The 12,320-nt window shown below is 39.4% G+C and overlaps 1 protein-coding gene across 10 annotated transcripts in view; it reads right to left on the minus strand.

Moving 5' to 3' along the window:
- LOC124591006 (oxidation resistance protein 1) overlaps positions 1-12,320 on the minus strand; it is a 775,097-nt gene that overhangs the window by 204,666 nt on the left and 558,111 nt on the right. For all 10 annotated transcript variants that reach the window (XM_047131701.1, XM_047131696.1, XM_047131697.1 and 7 more), the window contains one exon: positions 10,898-11,043. In XM_047131701.1, coding sequence (XP_046987657.1) covers positions 10,898-11,043 — 146 coding nt within the window. The remainder of the gene's footprint in view (positions 1-10,897; positions 11,044-12,320) is intronic.

Here is a 12,320-nt window from a genome sequence, read left to right on the forward strand (position 1 = left end):
TCTGACATATCAATTCTTTTCAACCATTATGTAATGCCAAAATCATGTTATGTTCATAAGCTGATCTTTACACAGAACATCCCATCCTGAAAAATCGTCTGTCTCCTATTAACTTTCAACATGCCCATCTCTCGATGAATTTCAGTGCAAGATTCGCATGTAAGTAACACCTACGTGAACTGTTGGGAGACCGGGACTACCCTGTATTGTGTAAAAATCCATTCCACTCTGCTCCCAATCAATGCTCATGTAATAACAAGTAGACAGATCTTTTGCAACACCACCACCCTCTGTGTACCCATGTGACTCAGTTACATGTCAATTTCCACCAGTAACTACTACTGTTGTAAATATCAACCTGGTCAAGGGAATGATAGAATAATCCATCTGAAGAGGATTTTTTTGTGATAACTGGAACTGGTCACAAGGACTCTGACAGAGATAATAGACTGTGGAAAAAATCGAGGTTAACAATGAAGCGTGTAGTGTTAGTGTTTAGCAAATTGATGAACTTTATTCAAGGGGACTCCATGTGCAGTATGGACAATGCAGTAAGCAACCATCCCAACTAAATGTGATTATTATTAATGATAATAGAGGAGGAGGAGGAGGAGGAGGAGGAGGAGTGGTGTTTGTGCACAAGAGCTGAAATTTGTTTCAAGGAACAAAGGAAGAGAGAATATCATCATCCTTATACAGATACGCAAACAGAGCAAACAGCAAAGCAGTATTATAATGGTGTTCTTTATAGACTGAAAAATAAATACTTGACTATGGAGAAAAGAGGATGTGAAAGTATTTTGGATAGGGAACGGCACAAAGTTTTTGAACAAAAACTATATTTTTCCCAGAAAAGGAAACTATAGCTGCTGCTATGGTAGACAGTAAAGCACTTTGTACACAAAGCAATCCTTTAAAAACAAGTACCACTTAGTTGCAGATGTGTTACTTGTCTTCCACTTGTTTCAAGTGTGATAGTACATCATAAATCTACACTTGCATGTAAAAAACAAGTGTGTCATAATTCATGAGACCATTCAACCATGAATGCCTACTGTCTTCTTTACAACAGAAAGCATAAGTGTAAAGGGAAAGAAGGCAGATTACAGTTTAACATCTTGTTGATTATGAGGTCACTAGAGAGAGCACAGGCTAAAATTGGGGAAGAAAACTTGCCATGTTTGTTTCGAAGGAACTGTCTCAGCATTTGCCTTAAGTGACTTAAAGAAGCCTGGGTAACCTAAATATGCATGGCCAGACAGGATCTGAACCGTCATCCCTAATTCAAGTGCCCTACCCTTCTCCAGTCTGGGAAATGGTCAGAAAGAAAGTGTACTAGATTTTTATATTTCTCAGAAAAAGGATATCTAAAAGAAATTTACAGGATATTGCTCATATACTTCTTGACTATTTTCCCTCATAATCATCATCCTGTTCAACACATGTGGTGAGCCGTTGCATAAGCTGCTTCATGTCCTCCTCCACAGTCTCCTTCCCCCCACTTCAGAACCTCTTTCTGCACCTGCTCACCAGTTGAAAATTTAATTCCACTTGTATGCACCATCAGGAGGGTGAAAGGATTATAACCAGAAGACATCAAGTCAGGGGAATATGGAAGGTGGTTCAAAACATTCCAACCAATTGAGTCTAAGAGCACCTTCGCAGTTATGTCTGTGTGAGGAAGTGAATTATTGTGCAACAAGCACATGCCTCTCATCAGCATTCCCGTTTTTTTGTGTGTTTTTATTTATTTTTTTTATTTTTTTTAGTATCACTGTGCGTTTATGACAGAGATACAACCAAAACGGTGCTTTTTCAGTCCAAAAACAACAAGACCATTTTTTTGGCAAAGAAATTGTGGTTTCCAATTTATTGGTAGATGGGGAATTGTCTCTCTGACTACTGTCTTTTTGTCTCAGATGCTTTATCTCTAGTCACAGTAATTCTCCAAAAATCCTCACTTTCCATTCAAGTCACTCAAGAAACACCACCGACCCGATTTTTCTTGTGCTGCTCTGTCAGTTGTTTTGGGGCCCACCTTTGACACAGTCTTTGGTATCCCAGTGTTTCTGTGAGTGTATTGCATGAAGTGTTCCAGAGAGTTGTGAGAACACTGCAGAAATTTCATCCACTGTCAATCGGCAGTCTTCACGAACAGTTTCCTCAATTTTTTGCAATTCAGTAGTAAAAATGGAAGGTCTTCTGCTCTTCTGTTCATCAAATATTTGTTCTGTCACCACTTAACTCCCTATACTTACTGTTCATCATATTTTTGATGTAAACCATTTTCATTCGTGAAAAAATTTTGGTAGGTGTTGTTCCTTCCACAAATAGGAAATGGAACACACAGCACATGGCTTGCACTTTGAGTGATTTCTTACCGACACCTTTCATGGAATGAAACACTACACTGTGAGTGATGCTCACTGCAGTCAGAGGATCCTCACTACCACTGTGCTGCCGATGCCCAACAACCAAAAACAGGTAGTTATAGTCATAGTACGTATACTTTCAACACGCCTCATAGTTACTGGGGCACCTACTTTTTAATTATTTCAGTTTCATATACTGCACATACAGAAGAAACGGAATCTGGCTACTAGCAATTCAGATGTATCTGGCTCTTGCTTTGGTGCTGAATATGGCAAATGATGGGAAGTGGACACCACGAATCTGAGTTAGTTTTCAATAGCCAATGAGAGTCACTAACTCTAATGATTTCTTTCAGCCAAATATGGAAATTAATTTTGGTGTGGAGGGTGGAAAAAACTACATGTGCTAAAAGTGTGACTTGTAGTGAAGCCCAAGGCCAAGATTACGTTGGAATGTAACAATTTTTGCAAGTTCACAAAGCCAATGAATCTCAACACAAAAATACAATTGCTATAGTAGACTTATGTGTAGCTTAGCCCGAGAGATGGGTACCTTGTTAGAATAACTTACTTTCAGCACGCAAAAGGAGATCCAGGTACACCGCAACTGCACTTTCAGCAGAAAAATTCCTGGAAAGAATATCTACCATACAGTATCTAGGAGTAACTATCCAATGTGATCTTATGTGGAATGACATTTAAAACAAATAGTAGGGAAAGAAGATGCAAGACAGATTCACAGGAAGACTCGTTAGGAAATGTAACGCATCTACAAAAGAAATGAAGAACAGTGTGCTTTGTCACCCAATTGTTTGGTCAGTTTGATAGCATTACAAAAAACTACAGTGGCAAACGCCACAAGAGAGGCTCAATGAATCCTTTGAGATCACGTATGAAACTAGAATGTTTGTTCAGCAGTCTGACAGTGATGAACTGAACCATCAGATCAACTGCTCATCTACACTGTCAACGCCCGAGAGGTATATTACTATGTTTCAGAGAAATGTTTTTAAAAAATTTTAATTATGTATTTCAATGTCACAAAAATTGAAAGTTTCACCAAATCATAGTAATTAATGTCTTCAAGGATTACAAGAGCTATGATGAACTCAGTAACAAAACTGCCCATTAGCTCTTTCTGTATTTTAATAAAGAATAATACAACATAAAACAGAAGCTCATTACTAGCAAGAGTTAAGTCTTGTGGTTTGCAATAAATTTCAATTCAGTAAATAAATGATGTAACGGTACTGCCTAACAGTTCCAATAACCATGATTTATTACTTGAATAGCCACCTATGGATTATCACTTGTATTTAATGATTACCAGCAGGCCAATGAATTCTGTGAACAGATTAAGCTGAAGAATAACAATAATTACACAAAATAAAGTATAGCAAAAGAAATTTTGTAGTCATTTCCTCGAGAATTAAACATACACAGCTCAATACCCTTCTATTGGGTGCAATTCCATTTACAAAGGTAAAATAGTGCGCGCACATTCACAATGTCCATCATATAAATTTTTAGACCCACTGAAATTCACAAGTAATAATTTCTTCAAATATATAGTGGTGTGTGTATTTTACAGCTGAATGTATTTCTCTTCAAGCAAATTCATAAATAAAGCAAGTCAGCAAATCTTTCTGAAAGTAGTCCTGTAATTACCAGAATTCTTGTCACAAAACTGATCACACTAGTTAATGAAAATCCACCAATGTCTGAAGATGTACTGGAAACACTTGTTGTCATCATCAGTTTTTTTCCTTCTTCCTCTTCAGTCCACATTGGTTTTGTGCCGTTGTGTGTGCTAGTTTGTTCCATGCAAATCTTTCCGTTTCTGCATACAAAATGCATTGTACATCCATTTGAACCTGCTTACTGTATTCCAGAATTGGTCTCTCAACAGTTTTTACCCTACTCATTTACCACATTAACTACTCATTGAGGCCTCTGGACATGTCCTATCAACCTGTTCCCCTGGTAAGTTGAAGTGTACCAAAAGGCTTTTTTCTTCGACTTTCAATTGATTACCTCTTGATCAGATGAGCAGATTGAGCAAAGAAAATTTTTAACGTTCTTGTGCTGCACCACATTTCAAAAACTTCCATTTTTCTTTTGCCTGTACAGTTTACTATGCACATTTCACACTAGACGCCAATTACTTCCATTAACAATTTCACAATAGCTATAGTCATCTTCTTAATAGTTATCTTTATCTTTATCTTATATGTTAACATTTCCCTTTTCAGGAAATCTTTACTTACTATTATGAGACTGCATTTTGTATGTTCTTTACTTCTCGGCTATCAGCCATTTTGCTGCCTTAATAGCTGCACTTATCTACTACTATCGGAGTCTCATTTTCTAAGCTAAATCCCTCAGGAACACCTGATTTGATCCAACTGAACTTCGAACCCTTGCTCTACTTTTGTTGATGTTAACAGAAGAACCTCTTTTCAAGACATTCCATTCAGTTAATCTTCCAAGCCCTTTGCTGTATCTGAAAGAATATCAATGACATTGGCAAACCAAAGTCTTTAATTTTTTTTAACGTTCTTCTCACTGAACTTTAATTCCTTTCCCAAGTTTCTTCTCTGTTTCCTCTACGGTTGGCTCTATGTACAGAGAGGGTAGTAAGGGAAACTGGCCATGACCTTGTCTCATTCCTCTTAACTGTTGTCTCCCTTTCAACGGTTTTGTCACTTGCAACTGCAGTCTGGTTTTCACAAATGTTATAGATAATACTCAATTATTTCAGAAATTTAAAGTAATGCACAGCAAAATTTAGGTAAAGTACATTGCAAATATTACCACATCTAAGCAGCCGTCTACACTACAGGCCATTGAAAATGCTGCGCCACGAAGATGACGTGCTACAGATGCGAAATTTAACCGAAAGGAAGAAGATGCTGTGATATGCAAATGATCAGCTTTTCAGAGCATTCACACAACGTTGGCGCCGGTGGCAACACCTACAACGTGCTGACATGAGGAAAGTTTCCAACTAATTTCTCATACACAAACAGCAGTTGACCAGCGCTGCCTGGTGAAACGTTGTTGTGATGCCTCGTGTAAGGAGGAGAAATGCGTACCATCACGTTACCGACTTTGATATAAGTCAGATTGTAGCCTATTGCAATTGCGGTTTATCATATCGCGACATTGCTGCTCGCGTTGGTCAAGATCCAATCACTGTTAGCAGAACATGGAATCAATGGGTTCACTAGGGTAATACGGAATGCCGTGCTGGATCCCAACGCCCTCGTATCACTAGCAGTTGAGATGAAAGGCATCATATCCGCCTGGCTGTAACGGATCGTGCAGCCACGTCTCGATTATCCTGCTGAAATGTAGGGTTTCGCAGGGAGCGAATGAAGGGTAGAGCCACTGGTTGTAACACATCTGAAATGTAACGTCCACTGTTCAAAGTGCCGTCAGTGCGAACAAGGGGATCCCCGAGTCAACAGATCGGGACATTTGCAAGACAACAACCCTCTGAACGAACAGTTCAATGTTGTTTGCAGGAGCATGGACTATCAACTCAGAGACCATGGCTGTGGTTACCCTTGACGCTGCATCACAGACAGAAGCGCCTGCGATGGTGTACTCATCGATGAGCCTGGGTGCATGAATGGCAAAACGTCATTTTTTCGGATGAATCCAGGTTCTGTTTACAGCATCATGATGGTCACATCAGTGTTTGGCATCATGGCGGTGAACGCACATTGGAAGTGTGTATTCGTCATCCCCATACTGGTGTATCACCCGGCGTGATGGTATGGGGTGCCACTGGTTACACGTCTCTGTCACCTCTTGTTCGCACTGACGGCACTTTGAACAGTGGACGTTACATTTCAGATGTGTTACAACCAGTGGCTCTACCCTTCATTCGCTCCCTGCGAAACCCTACATTTCAGCAGGATAATTCACGACCGCATGTTGCAGATCCTGTACGGGCTTTTCTGGACACGGAAAGTGTTCGACTGCTGCCCTGGCCAGTACATTCTCCAGATCTCTCACCAATTGAAAACGTCTGGTCAATGGTGGCCGAGCAACTGGCTCATCACAATACGGACGCCAGTCACTACTCTTGATGAACTGTGGTACTGTGTTGAAGCTGCATGGGCAGCTGTACCTGTACACGCCACCCAAGCTCTGTTTTACTCAATGCCCAGTCGTGTCAAGGCCGTTATTACGACCAGAGGTGGTTGTTCTGGGTACTGATTTCTCAAGACCTATGCACCCAAATTGCGTGAAAATGTAATCACATGTCAGTTCTAGTATAATATATTTGTCCAGTGAATACCCGTTTATCATCTGCATTTCTTCTTGGTGTAGCAATTTTAGTGGCCAGTAGTGTATATAAGAATGATTAAGTTACATTACTAGAACAGAAAAGAGAGAATGCAACTGGTTTCAAAATAATAATTATGCATATATGAGAAAAAGAAAATTTTAAAATGTATGCATATCATTTAAATCAATCTAAATACCAAGAGATAACTGGAATACACACAATAACTGTTTTTAAGTAGAATATTATCAGATAAAAATTGCACCACAGGTTGAATGGAAGAAAATGTGCTTTGCTAGTGCTTGGAAGTACATTAAACATCATTTTAGTATACCTTCCTCAAATGTACTAGGAAGTCAAATATCTACAAACAGCAGCTCTCATATACAGTGCAGGTGTCATGTTACACAAAAATCAATCAAATACAAGGATTTGTGTGACAGCACTGCAGGGTAAACATGCCTTGGACAGATGCGGACAAACGTGCATCAGTGGTGATCTTGCTTGTCGCTTACCCCACGGTGTCTGGCAGGGCTGGGGTTGGAGGGGGAGGGCCAGGACCAGGGGATTTGCTACTCTCCTCGCTGGGGGTCTTGAAGAGCCCAAAATCCACCAGGTTGATGGGGGAGCTGGGTGGTGAATCAGTGACATAATTCCACTGGTATTTTACATATGTACAACCTCAATATTTACAGAAATTAAAGCTGACAGCCTATTCTGAAAATATCACTGTTCCATTGTTTTTAGACCATAAAATTTACTAAATTACATTTTATAAATTTTATTTGCATCATCTTCTTTAGCTATAATCATTTCTTTCATTTTTATGTACTGAAGCCCTTCAATATTAGCAAAATCTTGATTTGGGTCTTTAGCCTTTTGTCTTTAAAAAATGGCTCAGAAAGCAATCACATTTTTACACACACACACACACACACACACACACACACACACACACACACACACACACACAGAGAGAGAGAGAGAGAGAGAGAGAGAGAGAGAGAGAGAGAGAGAGAGAGAGAGAGAGAGAGAGAGAGGGGGGGGGGGGGTGCTTGCTCAGACTGACAGACACAGGAGAATGAGCAAGGATGTGTGTACCTTCATCCGTGTAAGTTATCTCCATGTTTTGCATTGGTCTCATCCCCCTTTAGCAACTATGCTCTTACAGTAGCTAAACAATAGCCCTACATACTTTTCTTTCAGACCTGCTTAATCTTCAGTATTGCTAAAGACCTCACCTTAGAAGTTGCAATCTGTGGTTGCAGTTCATGTTTCCACCAATGTCTCATTGAATTCTGAACTTGTCAGTTCTTAACGCAAACTCCCCCCCCCCCCCCACTCGCCCCCCCCCATCCTTGATCTATCTATTCATTGCCTCTGTAAATGACTACTCCCAACAACTGCTCTCTATTTAAAACCCTCCACTTCTCACTCCCCTCTATTTGCTCACACACTCACTGGAATTCTCCTTTACGCCAGCTGTAAACTTCAACAGGATGCATCACACCACATCTTTATGTTATCCACCCTGTTGCTCAAATACTTCACGAGTGGTGCCCTTCTTCCCGTCTCTCACAAACACCAACCAGGACTTCACTCTTAACAAACCTGCCCCTACTAACCAAGAAGCTTAGCCTGACCTTGCCTTCCAGCTTAACCTCTCACTTCCAGCTAATATCTAATCTGAGACCAAACATAGCAGCTCACTGTATCGGCCCAAATCCCGTCCAGAGCTTGTAGTCCAAATCTGTCTCTGATCCAGGGTTTTCGTTCTTTCAAAATGCCTAACCTTCAGATCCACAATGAAATTCTATCACACTGCCCTAATCACTCATCCTTAAACTCAACTGGAGAAACCACTTCACAATCCAGTCCTAACCCACAACCAAAAGAGCAAAGATGTAACTTTACCTGGAGCAGTACTGTCCAAGTCCCAAGGTGATCCTCCTCCTATTATCTCCAGACATTCCCACTTCCAGTATCTACATATGACTAGTGTGCCACCAAGCTCATTGTGTTGTTTACAAATTATCATTTAACTGCATGGTTTTTTTGTATTGGACTGACTATCAAGAAACTAGGAGAGTGCACTGGATAGACAAAAAAAGTTGGTCACTACCGGGGGGGGGGGGGGGGGGGGGGAGGAGGACATGTAATATCAAACTGCTAAGCATATTCTACAGGAGGGCTCTATGGACCCAACTGCCTGCATCACCTCATGGGCAATTTTGATCCTCCAACCTAATATTAGGCTTCCTGAAATCCTGATTAGTAACTTGCTCTCTGACTTATTCTCATAACAGGCTAATCTCCTGGACTAAAATGTATTAACATGCAATACCGCCACTACTTTTATTACTATTTCATATATTATTGATTTAAATACACTTTCCCTTTCTTTATTCCTTTCTTATATACGTTTACCTGCCCATTCTTTGTCACCCCCTCCTTCCCTCCCAGCCTCTGTCCTTTTCAGGTTTTAACCCTACTATTCCATTTCAATTATGGTTTCTCTGGAATCAGCTGCCACAGTGTTTACCAGTATACAATCTTCAGTTTCCTCTGACCATGTTCCCGCATTCATCACTTCTTTCCCCTGCCCCCCTCATCCTGGAATTGGAGTGATCTCTCTCTCTCTCTCTCTCTCACACACTCACTCACACACACACACACACACACACACACACACGCACACACACACACACGTCTCAGTAGCACTGGATTTCTCGGGAGTGAAGTTAAGCACTGACCAACCATTCTGTTTCTTTTTTGATCATTTCCCACTTACCTTTGTTTCTTAAAAATACTTTCATAATAGTGAAAAAATATCTGTTTTACACAATTACCAAAACATACAAACAACATAGAGTAACATAACAACCTTCAGATAAAACAAATGTTGTGACATCGTTCCCATCACTGCAGGAACAGCTCAGCATAGTGTCAGTCTGACACACTCCCAGTTCGTAAACTTATTTGTGAGGTGCATATTGGGCAACTCTGAAACCTACCCATATTGTTGCACAGCAATGTTAACATACAATTGACACTGCCAGGAAAACAAATGCAAAGTAGAACCAAGCTGCACTGAATTAAAGCTTCAAGATACAAAGTAAAATTGGTGTTACTTTTGTCAACAGCAAGAACTATGAGTGAATGGAACAAGTTTCTTTCCAACCAAGATGCAAATCACGTACTGTAGAGTTGTGCAATGTTGCTCAGGTATTTTCAGTATAATTACTTTGTAATGAGCCACTGGAGATCACATTCCCCTTACACAAAAATACTTGGAACATATCCCAAGAGCTACCAAATGCGTGTGCGCGTTTCTTATGATTTCACAATGTCTGAGAAACAAGATGTCTTCCCAACGCTTTAGTGGGCTTGAGGGCTCCATGCAGCAAAATGTCACTCCAGGCATCAGGTTTTAAGGGCATACTACACACCACAAAGCAGGTGTTTATAATTGAGTTACTGATGGGTGTACATTTGTAACACTAGAAAATAACACCCTCAAGTAAAAGCACAGTATATTTGTAAGTGCAGGTCTCCAGATACATTTGTTTTCAGCTGTCAAACCAACACTCCTGTCACTTTTTCCACCCTTTGCTTTTTTTTATACACAGCATGTTCCTCTAAATTTATTATATTTGACTTGTTCGCACAGTTGGCTTTAAGGAATGAGTGTATATTAGCTCATTGTACGTATGGTCAATTCACAATATGATGTGTTTTCAAATATACAATCTAGTGGAAAGATTACACAGTACACACACTAGATAGTGAAAATAGCATGTCTAACTACATATTAAAGCTCCTGGCTACGCAAACAATAATAAATGAATAGGAAGGCAAGAGTGTATTTTTAACGAAGAAACTTAATTTCTCCGACAGTTAAGCTCAGCACTGAGCTATTTGTTTAATCACATCATTATCAGACATAAGTTTATTAGGTTCTGAACACAAATATCACTGTAAGGAGAAATCATTTTAAATTGAGTTGCTGAATACTGATAATTTTTGAAGCTCAAAACATTTGTTCTTTATGGATATGATTCTAAATAATAAAATAGATCTAACACTATTTTCAAAAGGCAGAAAACTCTCATATGGTTAAACGTTAACAGAACAGAGACTAGAAATCCATGCAATACTTTGAAATAAGACGATCAGTACCATAAATGCCAAATTATCAATCATTAATTTAAGTACTCTTAATCATTACCTTGAAAACACTTTGGAAAACATTGATGAGTGCTGCTGTGCATCTACAGCGGAAGGTGTTGGTAGTCCCACCAGAGGATCTTTATCATCTTTTTCACCAGTTATTCCTTCCATCCACGAAAGTGGGTATGACAGCCTTTTCAGCATCTATATGTTATGTAAATATTAGCAATTCTTCGAACTGTGAAACTAATTATTGCATCTTTGAAATGAAAATAAACAAATAAATCAAATAAAAGGTAAAAGAGGTATATGAAGGCTGTATTACTGCTCAAATCTGAGGACTCAAATGACTATGTAACACTAACATTTTAATACAAGCAAAAGTAATGGCTAATTAGATGAAATGCAGGTATTAACTTCAATCTATACATCACAGATACAGTGAATAAGTGAAATGACATGTGATGTATACAAAAACAGCAACAAACAAAAATCTGGAGGGGTTGAGAAAGATGTGAAAAAGTTGACGTATAGAAAGAACAGTGCAAAACTATAAAGGATAAGTACTATGAAAAACAATAAAAAAATATTGAAAAATCTTGTAATCACTGCCTGAACTCATTTAGCTAAAAAGAGAGCAGAATCAAAAAAATGTCAGAAGTACAATTTCACAAGTTGACGTATAGAAAGAACAGTGCAAAACTATAAAGGATAAGTACTATGAAAAACAATAAAAAAATATTGAAAAATCTTGTAATCACTGCCTGAACTCATTTAGCTAAAAAGAGAGCAGAATCAAAAAAATGTCACAAGTACTTATGGTTTCCAACATTGCTTTCTCTCAAGGGTAAAATTTATAAGCTATTGAAAAATACATCTGTATTTCTCCATAGAGCCATCTTCTGGAGGATATTGGGACAACAGCTGTTACGGAATGTTAAGTGTAGAAAGGATAACACCATCAGCTAGACTTACTAGTTTTATTCACATGCATTCAGGCCCATGGATACAGCAAACATGTCATTTACAATACTGCATAAAACACGAAAATTTCTAGTTAGTTATACAAATAATCAGATATTAACAAGGGAAACTCCAGGTAGGAATATCAAGAATGTAGTACAAGATAGATTGCTACTTACCTTGAAGAAGGCATATCAAGATGCAGATGGGCACAATTAAATGACACTTACACAAAGCTTTCACCCATAACCTTAATCAGCAAAAGAGAAACAGAAGCCATTCATGCACACAAGGGAGCACATCTTGAGCACACATGATTGCCACTCTGCTGCCTCGGGATATAATGCATCTATCACGCGGGATGGAAGCAGCTACCTGGAGGGGGCACGGATGGGAGAGGGGACATGGATAGTAGTATACAGGGTGGGGGAGGAAGGAATGCTGTCTGGTGGAGTGTGCGCGGACTAGAATGCCAACATGCGCAGCATCAGGAGGTTGTGGGGCAGGGAGCTGCGGAA

Source organism: Schistocerca americana, chromosome 2, assembly GCF_021461395.2.
Source record: "Schistocerca americana isolate TAMUIC-IGC-003095 chromosome 2, iqSchAmer2.1, whole genome shotgun sequence".
Classification (NCBI taxonomy): domain Eukaryota; kingdom Metazoa; phylum Arthropoda; class Insecta; order Orthoptera; family Acrididae; genus Schistocerca; species Schistocerca americana.